The 21,710-nt window shown below is 40.4% G+C and overlaps 1 protein-coding gene across 1 annotated transcript; it reads left to right on the top strand.

Moving 5' to 3' along the window:
* The first annotated feature begins 230 nt into the window (after positions 1–230).
* snrpc (small nuclear ribonucleoprotein polypeptide C) lies at positions 231–13,536 on the top strand. Its single transcript, XM_085354588.1, has 6 exons — positions 231–281; positions 8,688–8,730; positions 8,864–8,972; positions 10,349–10,408; positions 12,303–12,407; positions 13,055–13,536. The coding sequence occupies exons 1-6, from the start codon at positions 274–276 to the stop codon at positions 13,177–13,179; spliced, it is 450 nt and encodes a 149-aa protein (XP_085210714.1). The 5' UTR covers positions 231–273; the 3' UTR covers positions 13,180–13,536.
* The last annotated feature ends 8,174 nt before the right edge of the window (positions 13,537–21,710 follow it).

Genomic DNA, 21,710 nt, shown 5'->3' with positions numbered 1-21,710 from the left:
TCATGTCATTTGCAGTTAACAAACTACTAAATCTAATATATGGTTTTAGAAACTGGGTTAACAAGTTAAAGCCAATACATGCCACATACATGCTAATTTGTGACTTAAGCCATGGCTGTGATAACAACTAAATACCAACAGAAGAAAGAAAACCATGTAATTTTCCATAGCACGATTTTAGGCGGAACTAAATTTGTGTAGGTCTCCATATCTTGTCGGAACGCTTATTGGGAGCACCGGCGTCGCGCTTTCTGGTGGAGGTTCCTGTGAAACATGCCGAAGTAAGTTCACATAAAATTTGTTTTTACTGATAAGTCTTCTACCTATTTCGTTTAACAGCATTGGTGTGCGTTTGTATTTAAATTAAGTAAGAATTGGTGGTAAGAAAAACCCTGGAGACTAATAACCGGGGTATGCTCAGACCGAGGCTGTAAGCTGTGTCTGGGCTCTGGCTATTTGCTGGAGCGAAAGCCAACATAAACGTTTACCAGCAAATATCGACAGATAGTGAAGTCATGGGTCTGTGATATTGAACAGATCAGTCTCTCAATGGTTTCTATTGAGGCTTACGTAATTTGTGTAATACGCTTAACAAATATCTAAACTACAGAGCAATTCACTGTTTTGTTCGAGTTTTCTCGCGGTTCCTAATGGTCCAACAAACAAATGTGTATTTAGTTCAAACTTTTCATTGTTTTTTCCCGCAGAATTACAGTGGCGTTTGCCTTTTTTTAAAAGTCTTTTTTAGCTAAAATTAGTGAGTCATCTGGCCCGAGAATATCTTATCTATTTCTGAAAAATAAGAATAATGTAAACATTTCTTGCATGACCACAGAAGTATACATGCTGTCCTTTGTGAAAGGTAAATATTTCCAGCCGGGAGGGACTTTTCATGTAGGGCATCTCAAAATCTAGGTGGACATTTTCTAACACCTGCATGGAGCATATGTTACTTAAAAAATGCATTCTCCTTTACAACACACTTCTAATATACAAAAGGATATATTAGAGGGAATATTTTGTGTAGTGGTGATTTGAGCTGACATGTGACATGGTGTTACCCTGTTGGAAAACTGTGGTTTCTAAAGGGCTGGACATTACTCAGGTACACCATGTTGTTTAAAAGTTGATTCATTTTATTTGGATGCAGCATTTTCAGTGGGTGAATAGTTTAATTTCTCATCCATACTTTTCCCACTGAAAAATGTTATTTACAGATGAACTCAATAAACCTTATGGGATTTCCTTACCTGGATTATTGACCATCAAACCGTGAACCATTGATACAAGGCAGGATGGATCCAGCATTTTATGCTGCTTCCACCAGTCTCTGACCGTTCAAATATCACAACAGAAGTAGCGACTCGTCAGACCAGAAAACATATTTTCAATCTTTTGTCTGCCAAGGCAACGATTTGGTGTGAATTGTTGCCTCATTTTCCTGTTCTTAGCAGACTTTAGTGACACCCAGTATGGTCTTCTTTTGCTGTAGTCCATCTGCTTCAAGGTTTGATGTGCTGAGCATCCCAAGAAAATCAAACCAGCGTGCCTGTGTAGAATATCCACAAAACTTAAAAAGAGGTTATACACACACAATACGGTAATTAGGGCTGCTCAATTAATCGAATTTTAATCACGATTACGATCTGGGCTTTCAACGATCATTAAAAATGACTGAGCCGATTATTAGCCCCTCCCTCATTTATCCGCGACACCTTAAAGGCCGGTCCGTGAAAATATTGTCGGGCATAAACCGGTCCGTGGCGCAAAAAAGGTTGGAGACCGCTGATTAAGAGGACCCGAGGGAAGCTCGGAAAGCTAAGCAGAAGTTATTTGGAGAGTGACTGCCGTTGGTTGAAAAGAGAGTTTAAAAAAAAAAACTTCAGTGGTGTTGCACACTATTTTATATTATTTTTTTAAAGTCATTGTTAACCCTTTAAAGCCGGTCAGAGCTGCATGCTCCGTTTTGCGTAACTATTGTTAAATCCCTGTAGAACCTGAACCGTGTAAGCTAGCGCAATAATTTGTTTTGCATATGAAACCGGAGGAGTTGTACTTACATCTGATGCCATCAGCTTGTCCTCGGTCACGGTTTCGTTCCACATATAGCTTTGCAAAAACTGCATAAAAAGCGCTTGCAGGAACAAAAACATAATATTCCAGAAACACGTTTTGCCGATCCTATCAGCTGTTCGTAACACTTCCCACAGTGAAATGATGCACATGCTGTTTTCTTTGCAAATTTGCATCATAGGATTGTTTTTTGTTTTTCCTGCAGTATATAAAAATTGTATCTCCAAAATAAAACTATGAAGACACTCAAAATAAATTTCCTGTTGTTGTAAACTATTTTTTGCAACTTTATTGTATTTAAAGTTTTGAGGGATAAACCTCTTAAATTTCTCCAAGTAGAAATATATGTAAACAAAACAAAAGCGATTTTCAATTTTTTTTGTAGTTTATTGCACTTTTTTGCAATTTATGTAATTACTATGGACTTAATGCATACATATTATTAAAATATGGGCTATAACAGTTGTATTGATGTATAGCAACTTGAAATGCTCCCACAAATGGCACTACAGCATGTAAAAAAATAATATAAGCTCTGCTGGACTTGGTTCTATAGTAGGTCTTAAAGGGTTAAATAAATATCGTCAAATAATCGTGATCTCAATTTCAGTGAAAATAATCGTGATTATCATTTTTGCCATAATCGAGCAGCCCTAACGGTAATATCAGAATCAGAATCAGAATACTTTATTGATCCCTGGGGGAAATTATTTTTTGTTACAGTGCTCCATTTTAAACCAACATTAAGACAAGACAGACAATACACTAACTAAGAATAGTACAATATATACATATATATACATACATACATACATACATACATACATACATACATAAGTCACTCATAAATAAATAGTTGGAAAAGAAACATGTGTAGTTGTAGCAGTAACCAGTGTGTTAAGTGGATGCGTTGTACAGGGAGATGGCCACAGGCAGGAATGATTTCCTGTGTCGTTCAGTGGTGCTTTTCGGTAATCTCAGTCTCTCACTGAACGTGCTCCTGTGACTGACCAGCATGTCATGGAGTGGGTGGGAGGTGTTATCCAACATTGTCTTTATCTTGGACAGCATCCGCCTCTCCGACACCACCTTGAGGGAGTCCAGCTCCATCCCCACAACATTGCTGGCCTTACGGATTAGTTTATTAAGTCTGTTGGCATCTGCAACCCTCAGCCTGCTCCCCCAGCATGCAACAGCATAGAGGATCGCACTGGCCACAACAGACTCATAGAAAATCCTCAGCATTTTCTGGCAGATGTTGAAGGACCTCAGTCGCCTCAAAAAATAGAGACTGCTGTGGTGTTTTTAGCCCAGTCCAGTTTATTGTCAATGTGAACTCCAAGGTATTTATAGTCCTCCACAATGTCAACACTGACCCCCTGAATTGAAACAGGGGTCAAGTGTTTCCTGGTCTTCCTGAAGTCCACGATCAGTTCCTTGGTCTTTGCCACGTTGAGCTGCAGATGATTCTGCTCACACCACGTGACAAAGGAGTCGACCACAGCCCGGTACTCTGTCACATCATCCCTGCTGATGCATCCAACCACCGCAGAGTCATCAGAAAACTTCTGAAGATGGCATGTCTCTGTGCAGTGGCTGAAGTCTGTGGTGTAGAGGGTGAAGAGGAAGGGGGAGAGGACAGTCCCCTGTGGTGCCCCTGTGTTGCTGATCACCTTGTCAGACACACACTGTGGGAGACGTACATATTGTGGTCTTCCTGTCAGGTAATCAACAATCCAGGACACCAGAGAAGCATCCACCTGCATCGCTGCTAACTTATCACCCAGGAGGGTCGGCCTGATGGTGTTGAAAGCACTGGAAAAGTCAAAAAACATGACCCTCACAGTGCTCGCCGGCTGGTCCAGATGGGTGTAGACACGATTGAGCAGGTAGATGATGGCGTCCTCAGTTCCGAGACGAGGCTGATAAGCGAACTGAAGGGGATCCAGGTGTGGTCTTACTAGGGCTGAACGATTATGGAAAATAATCTAATTGCGATTTTTTTGCCCCAATATTGCGATTGCGATGCGATATGCGATTATTTTTTAAGGTCTTTGTCTTCTGTATTATTAAACAAAGACAAGCAATACATCATATAGTATGGCCAATACTATATTACATTCATTTTAAACTGTTCTTTCCTGGAAGACAGACCTCTGTTATGATGACATGAGGTGATGCATGAATTGATGACTGACATTTTTATTTAACTTCTTCAATCACAACAGTATATTTGAACATACACAATAGTTTATTTTTAGCTTACAAACATCTGAGCATAAAGTGCTGACAAGGAACCCTGGTGTAAACATTAAAATGAAAGTCAGTACAATGTGCAGATTGCAGAAATATACATAAAAAAAAATCAGTGGCTTTACCACACTCAGTTTTTCGACATCTGTGAACTACTAGACAGTCATTAAATTAAAAAATAATATTAAATAAATAAAACTAATAAATAAAAAATACACACATCTTACTGATCTCTGCAGTCAGTAACATTACACATAAAGTGCAAACATAATAGCAATTGTATAAACACACACACAAACACGCCTTTAAAATTTAAAGGCGTGAAATTGGACGGTCTAGTTCTGATTAGCGTCACTGCTGTCTCGGTGGAGTTTAATAAACTCGGCCGTCTGCTTCTTGCTATCTAAAATATAACCAGACACTGGTGTAAATTCTCGACTGTCTCATACTTCTGTTTAATAAGTTTTCTGTTTGACGTTTAGTCAGCTGTGTGAAAACCAAGGAGGAACCCACCCGGGGGATTAATAAAGTTTTATTTTATCTAATCTAATAACTTTAATCTCAGCCAAACCGATTTACTCACGAACAAACAAAACACTGAAAAAAGCCCAACAATAACATTTTTAGGTTGTCTAAGTGACTTATATATTACGTTTAACCCGAGCAGCGAAACTCCGCGGTGATCTGAAAATGATGTGCCGGGAGTTGTGCCGTTCTCGGCTGCATCAGTAACCCTCGAGCTCCCGGCTAGCTGTCGAGCTGGTGGGTAGCAGACGCCTCTGAAAACGTCGAAGCACTTTTGCAAATATGGGATATCTTGATAAACCGAGCAGATATTTGATGTTTACACAACTACTTTCTCGCCTGAAAATATGTTAAAAGTTTATTTTGTGACCCTGAAAGATTAGTATGAGTAATTTTAAAACTCAGTAGCGGCCGCCATTGCTGGAAACTGGAGTTTGGCTGGGCCGCGCTATGAATTCTGGGATATGGTAGTAATTTGGACAGCCTTCGGCGCGTCGCTGTGACGTAATCGGTCTACAAATGCGGCCTCAGGAGGATGCAGCCCATGAATTTGGACATGTCCAGAGTATAATCGCAGCCTTTGCGGTTAGAAAATTGCACTTGATCATGTCGCGATATTATCGCAAATGCGATATATCGTTCAGCCCTAGGTCTTACTATGGGTCGCAGCTGGTCCAGGATGAGCCTTTCCAGGGTCTTCATGATGTGGGAGGTCAATGCCACGGGCCTGTAATCCTGGGGGCCACTGGGACGTGGCGTCTTTGGTACAGGGACGAGGCATGATGTCTTCCACATCACCGGGACCCTCTGCAGACTCAGACTCAGCATAAACAGTTTATGAAAGACTCCACACAGCTGGGGGGCACAGGTCTTGAGGACGAGGGGACTCACTCCGTCTGGTCCAGCAGACTTGCCTGAGTGAAGTCTCCTCATTTGCATCTCAACCTGGTATTGAGTGAAGGTGATGGGTGGGGGAGGGGTGTCAGGAATCTCACAGGAGGCAACAGCGCCATGTGAAGAGAGAGGCTGGCACAGTGGTGTGGCTCTGGATTCCAGGCTAACTACAGGTGAGGTTGTGGGGGTCGGAGCAGACACTGTGGTGTCGAATCTATTGAAAAACAGATTCAACTCATTGGCTCTATTCTCACCTCCCTCAGCTCCCCTGCTGTTGGTTGGCCTGAATCCAGTGATGGTCTTCATGCCCCTCCACACCTCTCTCATGCTGTTCTGCTGGAGTTTCCACTCCAGCTTCCTCCTGTAATTGTCCTTAACCTCTCTGATCTTGTCCTTTAGTAACACCTGGATCTTCCTCACCTCCTCTTTGTTGCCCCCTCTGAAAGCCCTCTTCTTGTTGTTGAGGAGGGCTTTGATGTCCTTAGTCACCCACGGCTTGTTATTTGGGTAACAATGAACAGTCTGAGCTGGAACAATGGAGTCGGTGCAGAAAGTTATGTAGTCTGTGATACATTCAGTAAGCTCATTGATGTCCTCGGCGTGAGGCTCACAGAGTGTTTCCCAGTCGGTCACCTCGAAACAGCCCTGTAGTTCTGCTAAGGCCTCCTCTGACCACCTCCTGACAGTCCTGGTGGTCACAGGTTCCCTCCTCACAATTGGCACATAGCGGGGGGTGAGGTGAATCAGGTTATGATCTGACCTACCAAGTGGGGGGAGGGAGGAGGAGCTGTATGCATCCTTGACGTTAGCATACAGTAAGTCTAAAGTTTTCTCTCCCCTGGTGGGACAGTCCACATATTGTTTGAATGTTGGTAGTGTATTGTCCAGTGATACATGGTTGAAGTCACCCGAGATCACAATAAAGGCACTCGGGTGCTGAGTCTGTAGCCGAGCTATGGCAGAGTGGATAGTGTCACATGCAGCTGTGGGGTTAGCAGAGGGGGGTACATAAACAGCCACCAAGATGACGTGAGAGAATTCCCTGGGTAAATAATACGGCCTGAGTCCAACAGCACACAGTTCAGTGTCCGGGCAACAAATCCTTTCTTTGATTGTTATGTTGGCAGGGTTACACCACCGGTTGTTAACTAAAACAGCAAGCCCACCTCCTTTCCGCTTACCGCTAGCGATGCTGTCCCTGTCCGCCCGAACAGTGTGGAAGCCTTCCACGGAAGCATTCTCATCGGGAATGTCCTGGTGCAGCCATGATTCGGTGAAACACATCAGGCTACACTCTCGGTATTCCCTCTGACTCCGTACCAGTGCTGAGAGCTCGTCGATTTTAATTGCCAACGATCGCACATTACCCATCACGATAGACGGCAGACACGGTTTAAACCTCCTCCTCGCTTCGAGCCTCCGCTGTCTCACCGTCACCTTTTTTCTTCTCTTCTGTCCTTGACCTCTGCATCCCCGATGTGTTTTCCTCCAAATTTCAGCTGGTACTTCTGTGGGCCTGGCCAGCGAACCGGCCGGCATCAGGGCGATCAGCTGATCTCTGGAGTAAACAGTCCGTGCGTGTAGGAGATGTGCCGCGGTCCCGTTCCTTGATAAAAGTAACAGTTCCACGGCCACCAGAAGAACAAAAACTCTCTCAATCCACATGATTGAGTAAGAGATAGAAAACGGAGGAAAATACAAGTCAGGAAAAAAAAGAATACGTAAGAAAAAAAAAGCTAAACTAAGAGAAAAGCAGGAGCGACTGTAACAGGCTGCACGCTGGTTGGCGCATGCGCACTAAAAGATATTGTGTGTGTATACCACATAAAATCGTTTTGAGGTCAGTAAACACAACCAGAATTCATACATAAGGCACACGGGATTTTATTAGGGGCACTGCCGATTTTCAGAAAAATCAAAGGATTTATTTTAAGTGTGTCATATTTTCCAAAAAACACAGTAATAACGACAGCCCGCTAGCATGCGCTACCAAATACAGAGCTTTGTTGTGTATCTGACGGGCGAAAGCTAAACCAGTTCCACACCACTGAAGTTGCAGCATTTTTACAAACCAATTCTGGTTCATCCGTTTCAACGATCCGCGTTCGCCCTTCTCATTCGCTGTCACCGGCACTCTTTTTCCTCCATGTGCATATGTAAAGAAAGGCACTGCGCATGTGCGTTTTACCCATATTCTATTGCAATATTTCATTTTCTTATCATTGCCCGAAATTATACCGGTATTACTGTGAATGGTATGATATGGCCCAGCCCTATTTTAAATATACATGTATTTTGCCAGAAACACCAGGATTTCAGGTTAAAGCTCAACAAACTATTAAAAAAAAAAAAAAAAAACGCCAAACAGCTAAAACGGCAAATGAGAGCAGGTAAACTGATTCAGCAAAAAGATGTAAACACAAAGCGCGTTTGTTTGTTTTTATTTTATTTATTGACCTCTGGCAAGAAAGCCAAATTTTTGCTCTTCAGTACTGAAGAAATTAAACCTTTACAAATTATGCAAAATTTCAAAACGCTTAGCTGCGTCTCTAATAAAACCGCTGTAACTTTACCTTCAAAAGCATAAGGTAATATTCATATGTTGATTCATGGTATTTGTCTGTTGTTGATCTACTGCAGAATATTTTTAAAGGTGTCATCTGCTATAAAATGCCAGGACAGGAAAATCTCCTTCATGTTCTTCTGTATTGTATCCTCAGTTACTTTGACACAAAGGCAAGTCTCACAAGTGTCAGCTTTAGTTTTTATACATAGATATAGAAATATGGATATGTACTGATAAATGATCAGAATTATAATATCTCCGATTGGTCATATTTAAAAGGTCTGGATTTAAAAAACAAAAAAAACAAAAAAAAAACAACACAAATACTAAAAAGTTAACCTCTGGGTTTTTTTGGTTTTGTTTTTTTAATCCTCAGGTTTTACTGTGACTACTGTGATACCTACCTTACACATGATTCGGTAAGTTTTGTTTGTATCATATCAAATTGTTGAAAGGCATTAGCGTGTGCGTGCGTGCGTGCGCGCGTGTGTGTGTGTGTGTCTTTTCTGTTCCAGTTAAATATCTCATGGTTTTACTCTGTTTCTGTTTAAGCCGTCAGTGAGGAAAACCCACTGCAGTGGCCGAAAGCACAAAGAAAATGTGAAAGATTACTACCAGAAATGGATGGAGGAGCAAGCACAGAGTCTGATTGATAAAACAAGTAAGAATATTATTGTCTGAATGTCTTGTGTCAAGAATAAAATTACTATAGGCTTTGGTTTGAGGTAAGATTAGGAAGTTTGAGTCATAGTCTCCTGATGACAAAACATGTTTTGATCAGGGGAGAAACTCTGTTCTGACTCTGAGCTCTTCTGGATACAGATCACTTGTCCAACAAGCCTATCGTAAATGTGAAAGTGCCCTCTAGTGGCAGTATCAGTGATGTTTTTATTTGCTTGTACAGTGGTCCGTCGTTTATCGCGGGAGTTGCGTTCTAAAAATAACCTGCGATAGGTGAAATCCGCGAAGTAGCCAACTTTATTTTTTACTGTTATTATAGATGTTTTAAGGCTGTAAAACCCCTCACTACGCACACTTTTCTCAGACAGGCAAGAAGATTTTCACACTTTTCTCTCTTGTTTAAACACCCTCAAAGTTCAAATCTTCGTAGAAAAATAAGTCCAGTATTATATTATAATCCGAAAAATACGGTAACTTCTACCTTCCTTTAGCATGTCCAGAAGTCCAACTTTTTGTGCGATGGTGAGCATCTTCCTCTGCCTTTTGGGTGCTACTGCAGGTGCCTTTGACGGTGCAAAACGTTTCGTCGACATTGTTGTGCTTGTTGGGGAGAAAACTTACAAACATATAGTACAGCACTTCAGAGTCACACTGCTAGCGATCGAAGATTTATTTAAATTTGACAAGCTGAACACATTCTGTACTGGACAGGTGACACGGCATGGCGGAGATTGTTTGACGATTGTCTACAACCGATCAGGACGCAGAACACAATGCACTGTAATTAAAAAAAAAAAAGCATGCAAAATTGCACAAAAATCCGCGAAACGTGAACCACGTTATAACGAGGGACCACTGTACAGCAAACAGTCTATATGCTTAATGTAGGCACCGCATGCTCTTTTCCATATTTAGTAAGCTGGTTTAGAGGCAGACAGTAAAAGCCTGTTACATATCCCACACGGGCATGCTTTTGCACTCATGTAGGATATCCAAGTTCCCTGCTTAACCAGTGGGCTCTATACACCAGCTTACTTGGGCCTATGAGATTACATACCACTGAATCCATATATAAAATGCAAAGCTCATGAGTGTTTTTGTCCACTGTGGAGGAATCTGTTGTTTTACAGACTAAGTTCTTCTTTGTGGCTTTTAAACATGACACATGATTTAGTTTTTTGAAGTCACTTTTATGTTACTTCCTCTCCCATTTAAAAAGATCCCATTTGTTGGACTCCATATGTAGAGCATTGCACTGAAGTTAGATTGGGATCTGTACAGGATTCATAATCTTCATGAAAAATGTCTTTTTTTTTTTTGTGTGTGTGTTTTTAATTTTGTCTTTTCTGCCAACAGCGGCCGCATTTCAACAGGGAAAGATTCCTCCCACACCGTTCCCAGGTGGCCCTCCCCCAGGTGAGTCCATCTTTACACTTGGTACTAATCTAATTTAATTAACCAACCATAACATGGACACTGGCTTTTTATAAATTCATAACCATATGGGAAATTTTGTTAACATTTTCTTTTTAATTGGAATGAAGTGCATTTCACTAGACTAACAAGAAGCCATACATGTGGAGCTTTAGCAGTCATATCCACAGGATAACTAACAATTAATTTGCATGAATAAAGCATCTCATGACATGAAAAAAAAAAATTCAGTATTTTTATATATATTTCCTGAAAGCTGGATTTATGACTCAGGTTGGGATTGCTTAAACGTGTATTAAGTCCAGACTATGTGCCAATTATTAGCGTTTTAAAGCTTTTAAATAAGAGCCTTTGTATTCAGCATCTAAACTTATTACATGCATCTAGCGTGTATGCTAGAGATGCATCTGACCCTGTGAGATCAGACAAAAGCACACATTCCTTAAGTAATGTCAGATTGAGTTCATATGTAACTAGTCCCTGTAAAGTTGAGTAAATTCACTTTAAGGTGCTTCTTGGGTAGCGCTTGCAGGAGACAGAACATGATGTGCCTCCTGCAAGTGCTATCCAAGAAGCACCTTTTGCTTATATTATTGTATTATTGCCAGTAGTGAGAATGCATTTGAAGCAGATTGTCTCTTGTTGTGTGTTTATGTGCAAGGAAGGGCAACTACGAGCAATTTCTCAGTGTTGTGTGAAAATAAATTATTATATATATTTTTTTTTTTTTGGTAAATAAAATGTTGTTTTGTTTTGTTTTTTAAATTCCAAATTGTGGTAAAACTGTGACCACAAACCTGCACGACAAAGTTAATGGTAAACATATGTTGAGTTACCCCCACTCTAACTGACTGTGGCAACTCTAATCACATAAATTAATAAATAAATAGTTTATTAATGTTTATTAATCTTGTGGTTGCAAGATGTTAAGAGGCCGTACACCATCATCCACCACTGCAGCCCTAACAGACAGCAGCAGCTCTTTCTCTGTTAGTGTAGGTTGAAAACAAGCAAAGTGGGAGGTAAAAGAAATGATGGTTGAACATACTGGTGGGTGTGGTTCTACAGTACTTTAACCTAGAAATAAACAGTTGCATGTTTGGTTTACTTCCAACACGGCAGTGTGTAACCATATTCTGCACAGTTATGTGCAGATTAGCCTGCAAGGAAAGATGGCTACTGGTGCTAGCACTAACATTAGCATAGGCAAACTGTTAGGTGTTATGCAGTGTAAAGTACTGCACTTATCAGTGAGATTTAAAAACCCTGAATTTAATACTGAATAATGTAATTATTAGTTATTAAATGCTGCTTAAATACACATCCAGTATTTTTAACATGTTTAACCTCATCCATTAGCTGGTACTCTATTTTGGCTGTATGCTGAGTGTTGTCTTTTAGAAAAGTTGACTAATCTATTTCCCCCCCCCACCAGGAAGCACCTCGCTTCAATTATTTTATGATTTCCAGGAGTGAGAATGCATCTAAGTGAACGGTCGCCTGCTGTGGTGCTACAGGGAAACTCTTTAAAATTTCCCAACATTGAGCTCATGCGTGAAAATGAATTAAGGGGAACAACAAAACTGACAAGTTTGCAGATTTATTGATCAAAGAGAAGGAGAAAAAAAAAAAAACAAGGTCAAAGATAGTGATGATAAAACTGCAACCAATAAAACGATCCCTTAGAGCTGTAGTGAGCATAAGCTTTGTCTGTTGTTGGATATTTGTTTTCTCTTGTTGGTCAAATATCACTGTAAATGAGGCTCTTTGCATATACTGTGATTCACTCTATGGGATTTTGACATGTAAATTTCTGTGCACTTGTACAGAGTCTTAACATTAATTGTGCACTGGCATTTTTCTGTCTCAAATGCAGCTGGTCCTCCTCGTCCAGGCATGCTACCAACACCCCCAATGGGAGGTCCTCCAATGATGCCTATGATGGGGCCTCCACCACATGGCATGATGCCCGGTGGGCCTGGTAAGAAACATTTTTCCTTAATTTTTTTTTCTTTTCTTTTTTTAAACCCCAACAGTTGCTGTTGTTTTAACTTCTGTTTCTTTTAAATCTTACTGCCAATACTACAGCATTGTAAATAAGGATGTGCTATAAATGCCTCGCCGGTTAAGTAAAGGTGTCATTAAACTTGTTGCGCCATCTTGTGATAAAATTTGGTATTACCTGAAGGTGTGGCCTGGCCCTAGTTCCATTTTTAATTGATATTTATTCAACATGATACAGAAACATTTGAACATAGTCAAGTCATTTGAAAAGTTTGTTAAACAAGAGTGTGTTCATAAGCAATGACCACACATGCAGATGAAGCTGTTGACCACACAGGGTTATTTGAATATTTATTTATTATTCTATTGTGTGTGAATTCTCTTTCCTGATTGGCAGCCTTTCTTTTGCTTTTATATCACTGTAAAATCAATATCTTTTGAATCAGTTTTGGCAAAATTTAAATATCTTAAGCAATCACACATTTCTGTGCCTTGGTGGCCCGATGAGACAAAAGACAAGGAGGTTATTTGAAAAAGTCTGTCAGCGCACTGATGTGGGCGTTTGGGTAAACTGGTGTAATGAATAATACCTAAAGCTGTGTATGCCATCACCATTACATCTAGGAGGCATGAGGCCACCAATGGGAGGACCCATGCAGATGATGCCAGGACCACCAAACATGATGCGTCATCCTCGACCGATGATGATGCCGCCGGTGAGGCCGGGCATGATGAGACCAGACAGATAAGGCTGAGTGGACTTTGTGCTTTGTTTGTTTCCATCAAGAGCCGCTGTGTACGGAGGACACTTGGCTTAAACTCTTTTTATTTTTTTATTTTTTTTTTAAGCCTGCTCAGCCTGTCTTCAACCTTGAACATACATTTAAATTATGTCATTTCTGTATAAATACTTCATTTCCTGGTATTTATGATAATATCCATACAAATCTTGTCATTTTGAAGTGTATGATTGGAAGAACTTTTTTTTTTTTTTCCCCTGATATTCAACGAACACATAAGAGAAGCAGGTTTGATTTGACAATGTTCATCACTAAGGTTTTGCTTTGTTTTAGATTTTAAATGTTTTTGTACTTTGTTACAATGGTTGGAGGAATAAAATGTTGATTTAAAAACCTGTTTCCTTGTAATTATTTAAACCTTTATGTTCAGACTCTAAGCCAAGCCAGTATTAACGCATTTACTTTATCAATCAAAAATTTTAATAAAACTCGTAATGTTGCCTCCGTACAACACCACTGTTGATTGTAAGTCAGTCACAATCTAACCATTTCTGTAGTATTAACTGATGTGACTTTAACTGATGTGTGATTTTCAGAGGCTCAATTTGATTGGACAAAACAATCATTTTTAATACTATGAAAATCATTTGCAGTCAGTAACTAGTTGAAATCCACAGCTCATGGACATCACTAAATGCTGTTACTTGCCAGGCCTGGCAGAGCATCACATTCAGTTGCTTCTTGCTTGTGATGTTTTCTCTGCCTTCAGTTTTGTTGTCAGTGAATGAAAGCCGTGCGCTACTGGGTTGAAATCAAGTGATGGATTTGGACATAGAACAATATCCAATTTCTTTGGGTTACTTTTGCAGTGCGCTTTGTGTCATACATGGGAGTGAAACGCTGGTTTGTTTGAATCAGGGTAGTAAGTATATCTCTGTACACTGCAGAATTCATCCTGCTGTGTCAATCAGCAGTCACAACATAAAACACTGGTAACTAGATGCTCATCTGTTTCACGGATGCAGCATGCTTCCGATAATGAGATGTTCCTTTTCCAGTCATTCTGAAAATTGCAAAGATTTTGGACATGATACACTTTCCTCCTCAAGAGTTTTCTTTACTTGCAAGATGTCACTAGATTAGATGTTGTGAAGTTGTTTTTATTAACCAAAGAATAAAACTTGCAATCATCCTTGTGGTCTTTCAAGCTTTTTGGTGGTCCTGAGCTGGCCAGTTCTTTCAGTCTTAAGACTATAACAGTCTGTGGATTTGACCGCTAATTTTCCTCTGATAGGTTTATATTGGATTATATTTGGTTTTTCAGCTTCACTTACATTGACATCTTTTTGGACATTGCGGTCAGAGTTGAATAGCTACCAAAAGCAAGTTGAACACTTGGAATCAAGATCCACATCTTTTATCTTCTTAATTCATCATAAAACAAGGGCACAGGCGTCACCTTGCTTTGAAACTGCTCTTGAGCCAATTGCCCAATTACTAATCAGAAATATTGCCTTAATATTTCAGCTTCAATATTTCAGACTCTGTGCTTATAATTTTAATTTGTACAGCATACTTTGTGCAGAAAATATTTAAAACTATACGACAGGAATCAAGGCGATTCACAGTATCTGTACACCATAACGCAACAAAGATAGTGAAGAATGTGGAGCATTTAGGAGCTAAAAAGTAGATCAATTCAGTTCAATATGTTTTTCTTTTTACTAAAGAGTTTTATTCACAACAGTCACCTCAAGGTGCTTAATAATGTGAGGAAAGACCCTACAATAACAGAAACCCCAACAATCATACCACCTCCTATGAACAAGCATGTTGGCGACAGTGGGAAGGATAAACTCTGTTTCAACAGGAAGAAACAAAGCCAGGCTCAGGGAGGGACAGCCACGGGGAGAGTTAGAGATTATTAGTAACTCACAATTAAATACAGAGATGTGTATAAACATACGCTACAAAGGGAGCGAGAGAAGAAAGAAAAGTGCATCACAGAAATTCCCCAGTTGCCTAAGTCTAATGCAGCGTAACTAAGAAAGGATTCCAGGTCCCCTGATCCAGATTTAACTATATGCTTTATCAAAAAGCAAAGTTTTGAGCCTAATCTTAAAAGTAGAGAAGGTCTGTCTCTTGAATCCAAGCTGGAAGGTGGAAGAGGAGCCTAAAAGCTGAAGGCTCTGCCTCCCATTCTACTTTTAAATACCATAGGAAACAGAGGTAAGCCCGCAGTCTGAGAGCAAAGTGCTCTATTGGGGTGATACGAAAGCAGCTGGGCAGCAGTGCAACTCAAATGTATTTTTAATGTTTATTTGAAAAGGGACAATGCACATTAATTAACGTGAGCACTTGGGTCCATCATTTAAATGCCCCAGATGTAGCCATACACAGTAATTATCATCTGCAGTCCCTGATGGGTTGATGGTATTTCTAAAAAGTAACAAAGCCAAAAATGCAAAAACATCTTTGCATAGATAAGTGCAGCTGAAGCATTTGGAATAAACAAAGATTAAAGACCACTAATATAGCTCACATGCCAAAACCCCCTGTAATTAAACACTAATGTAGAATATGGCAATGTTGTTTTATACATTTGGAAAAAGAGTTGACAGATTTTTATTTCCTGAATGTTTCAGTCAACCCTTTGCTAACGGGTTTGGCATATGAACTCAAGTAGGTGACACAGAGCCGGTATATCTGCCTAGATATTGCTTTTAAAATTAAACTGTGTCTTTGAAATTAAAGCTCATAGTTGGCAGCTGAATGTTGTTTTGAGCTGCTGACAGAATTACATGGTGTGGATTGTGTGTGTGTTCAAAAATGGATTTGACACAGCATCGCTCAAAAGAAAAAAAGTGTTTGCTTCTGCTCTCAAAAGAGGAAAAGCGGAAAACTAGAATGCAATTATTGCGACTGTAATACACTCTGAACTCTACCTGCTCGTGTCCCGGTTTGTTATTCGACACAAACATTTAGAGAATTTTAAACCAGAAATTGTAGAAAGAAGTTTCAAGGTTTGCCCCTCCCGTACTTGGTTCATCCTACATGCGAGGGGCACGTTGTCTCCGCCTGCAGGTATTAATGTGTTGGTTAATGTGTTAGCCTCTCTCAGCATTGCAAGCAGAGAAACACAACAGATGGATATTTCTAATATTGTTTCACAAGACAAATGAGAAAGTTCACCCACCCTCATTAGTTTACCCAGTCAAGCATGTTTGAAGAATTACAGCTCTTACATAAGAATCTGCAGCAGCTAGTGAATCATTATCTCAGCTGACATTTGTATCTTCCACGCCTTGCAAGAATTCACTTCTGTCCTCTAGCTGGGCTCTAACCTCCCTATCCGTTAACACAAACCTCTGCCCATAGTTATGAAATTTTCTCAACAGATGGAGCTAGAGAGTCGTAATGCTTTCCAATTAGAGCCAAGACACTGGAATGATGTGCAGTGACTGATTTTTGTGCTTCCATGGACTGTCAAATTTCTTTGTATCTCACACTCCCAGAGGACATTTATGTGGCTTTATGGTTTAGGAAATTTCTAGGCCACGTACAAAAAAGAAACAAATTTGTTGGGGGGCAATAGCCATATGCTTCACGCTGCGTTTGCCAATTTATAGACTTGCAGAGCAGAGGGAAGGCACTGCAAAGACAATCCAAACTGTTACAGTGCTGTGCACCACATCAGATAACTTTTGGGAGCTGTCAGTTATGCATGGTGTAAATTGTAATCTTCAAAGAGACTCTGATAGATTACATGCATTCTTTAGGACACTCTAAAGGATAGATTTCATTAAGTGTCACATAAACATTCACTCTCCACATCAGTGAGACAGAAATAAAACCATGTTAATGCACATTTTATGCATATGTCGAGCATAGGCGGATGCCCCTGTGTCATCTGAAATCCACAGACTCTTTATGAATATTCAATCCAGCCATGAAGTGGAGCGTTGCCCTGAAGGGGAGGAAGTGGAGTGGCGAAAAGTGTTTATGATTAGAGCTCAGGAGTTGAGGAAATCATGAGAAATATGTATTATAACGAAATCTACAGAAGCAAAGCAGCTCGTGAGCATCCACCGCATTGTCGGATTGAGTGAAATTAGGCCCTGAAAAAAACATTTATGCAGAGATATTTTCAACAATGCAGGCAAAGGGAGCTTTGGGAGAAAGTATTCCCTTGATGTTTCCATCACTGGAGCTCTGTTTTGCACTATAAAACACTATCATATACACTCACTGACCACTTTGTTCGGTACAACTTGCCAGCACCAGGTTGGACCCTTTTCGCCTTTAGAACATATGTCAGGGAGTGAATCTCCCAGGGTATCAGATTTCGCATTTTTAATTCATATATAACACACAACACTGCTCATTAAGAAATAAATCTGAAAGTAAAATTTTTACTTTGGTTTTAACAAATTCACCAATATCAGAGTTGCACATCGGCAAAACGTGAAACTGCATTACAAACATGGAAAACAAAACAGACCTCCTGAATTTATTTACTCAGCTGATATGCAACAGTGTGAAATAAATTCAATTTCTTTTCTTCTTCTTTTTTTTTTATCTCACTAGAGAAATAAATGGTGCTTTAGCCACTAAATGCTCAACAAATGTCACCAGTTAGGAGCTAACACTACCAATTGAAGCTGCACAGCTAGTGTTGGGTGTTTTTGTGGAACACACTTTAAACACACAGTTTAAATCTATGTAGCTTTGGAGTTAGATTCCTATCTGCTCCATACCGCATGCCAAACTATCCTTAAGCCAGATACTGAACCCCAAGTTGCTCTCTCATGGGTTCATCGAAGTGTGAATGTTAGATTGAAAGCAAAAAGAAGTGCTTGTAAGAATGTGTGTGAATGAGGCCTGTTGTATAAAGACCTTTCAGTGCTGAAGTAGAGTAGAAAAGCACTATATGAGAACCAGTCCACTTTAAACCAAAACAATGAGCTGAAAGGTGCTGCAGAGCTCTGCAAAGCTTCACAGTGTTGGGTTATAGTTCTCTGTGGGTTCATTGCAACAAACTTATTAATGTAAGGATGTTTGATTTACCTTGGTTAAATGTAACTAACTTAACTTTATATTCTTTTGATGTTTGCTAACTCTTCTCATCTTTTTCCGTTTTTTACAGTGCAGCTCACATTCACCTTTTTGATATTCCTGTCACAAGTCAACGCATTAATGTCACGAATATCAACACTCAGAGCTCACAGAGAGGCACTCGGAAAGCTATTCTCTGCAGACCCCCAGACCCATTGGCGAGGCCTCAGCACAGAGGGGCTTAAGCAGAACTGCTGATTGATTAACCGTTCATACCAAACAGGTTAGACTGCGGCAGACAGCCAGCTACCTCCGCCCAGATTTACGCTCTTTGCAAGATAGTTTGGCTTCTGTATTCATGATGGTGCATCTCCTTTCACTCCCAGCATGCACTTGGCACTCTTTCCATCCAGCAGCCTTGGCTGAATAGAAAATAATAATCCCCTGACCAGCAATTCCTCTAAAACCATTTGGCTCATAACTGCATGAAGACCAGGGTGATGCTTCAGTACGGCATGCAGGGGATGATTGCACAGAGCTACTGGGTGGACTATTGTTTAAAAGAATCAGGGAGAAAGAAAGCAGTCTGCAAGGCAAAGGTTTGGGTAGAGTTCTTCAATACCCCTTGTCTCTCCCTTTCCTCCCTTTTGTCTCTTCCTCCAACTCTTCTACCTCCTCTCCTCCTCCTCCTCCTCTCTCTTGCCTCATTCTCTCTGCTGCCCTGCTACCAACACTACTCTGTAATTTAATCCATTTAGTCATGGCTCCAGATCAATATCCATTTTCCTTGGCCTTAGGGAGAGCCTCTTGAATCTGCTTGTTTCAAACAGTGGTTGTGTTGGCCAGCAGGGGCTCCCGTGGGCCTGCTGGCTGATACAGATGTACTACACAACAGTATCTGGGAAAACAAAGCTCGCTCTTTGAACTTGCATCTCATCTCTCACTCGCCTCACATTTTAACCTGTGTTTTGTTCCACAACCTACACTTCTTCTAAGATTTCCTTCTTGATTACTCTAAACAATACTCTTCCTGAGAGAGGATGAAATGCAACCCCTAGTTGGTTAGTAAATAAATGACACTGAATCAGATTCAATTAAAGCTAATTTGATGAGTGGACCGTGCCAGTGACCAGGAAGGAAGTTGGAATTATTATTTCTTCTCCCTCCAGGATTGATTTAGACCCACTGTCAGCACAGTGGAGCATACTGGGATGGGAGATGAAGAGTATTTACTATTACTATACTGCATTGAGGAGATTCAATCATGAACAGCCTGTTAAAGTGTCCTTGAGCAAAATGACGACACACCATCAGATAAATGTCTATATTTAGCTGAAGAACTAGTCATTCGCTGCCACTGGGCAAACATTTTGATCACACATAACATTGTTAGTTGCCCTGCTTCAGTATAAACTGTCTTAAGCCCACCCCACGGGTGCCACCGGCCAGCTGTACGCTCTGTGGACACTGACAGTGATTCTCCTTCACCTGCTCAACTGCGTTGTGCATTGCCATGTTTTATAAATAACTGTGTGTTAAATATTCATCTGTTAGCATTTGCATACAAGTATTTTGCATTTTACAGATGAGTTTCATAAAGTCAAAAGGACAGCCAAATAATTTACCCTCAACTACTGATATGGTTGGAACTGTCAGACCTTACTGCACTTTAAGTTAGTACAAAAAGGCCTGAATAAAACGCTACTCTCACCTGCCACTATGTTATTTATAGTTTAACTGCTCGTTAATAAAAAATATCTAATCAGCCAGTCGCATGGCAACAACTTACTGCATTTAGGCATGTAGAAATGGTCAAGACAACCTGCTTGAAGTTCACTGAGTGAGGAAAAGTGATTTAGGGTAAGTGACTTTGAACGTGGCATGCTTGTTGGTGACAGATGGCTTGGTCTGAGTATTTCAGAAACTGATGATTTACTTGGATTTTCTCACACAACCATCTCGAGTGTTTACAGAGAATGGTCCAAAAAGAGATAATATCCAGTGAGCAGAAGTTCTTGGGTTGAAAATGCCTTGTTCATGGCAGAAGTCAAAGGAGAATAACCAGAAAGCTTTAAGCAGATAGGAAGGGATCGATTGTCAAATAAGCATTTGCAATACAATCAACAGTGTTGGGAAGGTTACTTTTAAAATGTATTCCATTACAGAATACATGCCCAAAAATGTATTCTGTAACGTATTCCGTTACGTTACTCGATGGGAGTAACGTATTCTGAATACTTTGGATTACTTAATATATGCTGCTTACAACTACGTGAATGTACTATTGCTGTGATTTATTACTGTTACTGAAGGTCCGCGGCTCCGAACCGTAGCAAAGGGACCTCTGGCTAATATGGTGAGTTCCATGTCGGGCTCATAGCTGAAAACTAGCTTTACTTTGTTGTCTGGGTCAACTTTGCAGCGAGAGACAGAGAGAGGCGTTGAAAGGCTGCTGCAACGAAACTTATTGTTTCAGAGGAAAACATGAACACAGTGTACAGTCGAGTCTTAATAGCTTACTTACAACTGGGCTCGTCAGACTCTCTTCTTGGCTGCAGTCATTATTATTACATGCTTCCAGCTCCCGTTTCTGCTCGGTGACAGCTCGTACTTTTCCTTTTTCTCCCTCCCTCGCTCACAGACACATAAGGGTATGGCAGTCCATTCTCCCAGCAGCACGGACTACATTCTTTAGAGCTATACCTGTAGCATTCTGCCTATTAGCTTAGCACAACAAAAACAACAACAAAAAGGCACTCTCTCACCCAGGAAACACGCAGAGAGAGCGTCACCCTGTAACCATGGCAACCGTAACGCTGCCGCCTGGAACAACAGAACATAGCTGTCAAACAAAACCCAAACAGTCCTGACCCGCCACAATATGAAACAGGAAAGTACCGCCGTGTAATCCATTTATTTCAACTAAGTAACTGTATTCTAAATACCACCTTTTTAAACGGTAACTGTAACGGAATACAGTTACTCATATTTTGTATTTTAAATACGTAACAGCGGTACATGTATTCCGTACGGAACACTCCCCAACACTGACAATCAAGGTATGCAGAAGAGCGTCTTTGAACATACACCATATTGATCCTCAAAGCAGATGCGCTACTGTAGCAAAAGAGCAAACTGGATGCCAGTGCTGTCAGCTAAGAACAGGAAACAGAGGCTAAAATTTGCGCAGGCTCACCACAATTTTGCAATAGAAGATCACATCATGTTAATAGGGAGCAAAACCTCTGAGGAATGTGTCCACCACCTTGTTGAATGTATACCATGAAGAATTCTAAATGCAAAAAGATGTCTGAGCTGGTACAGGCAAGGTGTACCTAATAAAATGACCAGTAAATATAAATGATCAGCTCCATGAATCAATATTTAAGTCAGAAATTCATTCATTCTTTCTCTTTTGTAAGGATTTGAAATTTACAACCATATTAAACTGTATGTTCAAACTTTGTACCATAAAAGTTTCATGC

This window comes from Diplotaxodon limnothrissa, linkage group LG5, assembly GCF_057381915.1.
Source record: "Diplotaxodon limnothrissa isolate DT_005_m linkage group LG5, D_limnothrissa_male_GT1.1, whole genome shotgun sequence".
Classification (NCBI taxonomy): Eukaryota; Metazoa; Chordata; class Actinopteri; order Cichliformes; family Cichlidae; genus Diplotaxodon; species Diplotaxodon limnothrissa.
Note: the sequence above shows the minus strand (reverse complement) of the source record. Positions and strands in the feature narration are given on the sequence as shown.

Excerpts from the sequence above, each read along its gene's own strand:
- snrpc (XM_085354588.1), top strand. Across the intron at positions 8,731-8,863 it reads CCTACCTTACACATGATTCG|CCGTCAGTGAGGAAAACCCA; the intron begins GTAAGTTTTGTT and ends TTTCTGTTTAAG. Across the intron at positions 10,409-12,302 it reads CCCAGGTGGCCCTCCCCCAG|CTGGTCCTCCTCGTCCAGGC; the intron begins GTGAGTCCATCT and ends TCTCAAATGCAG.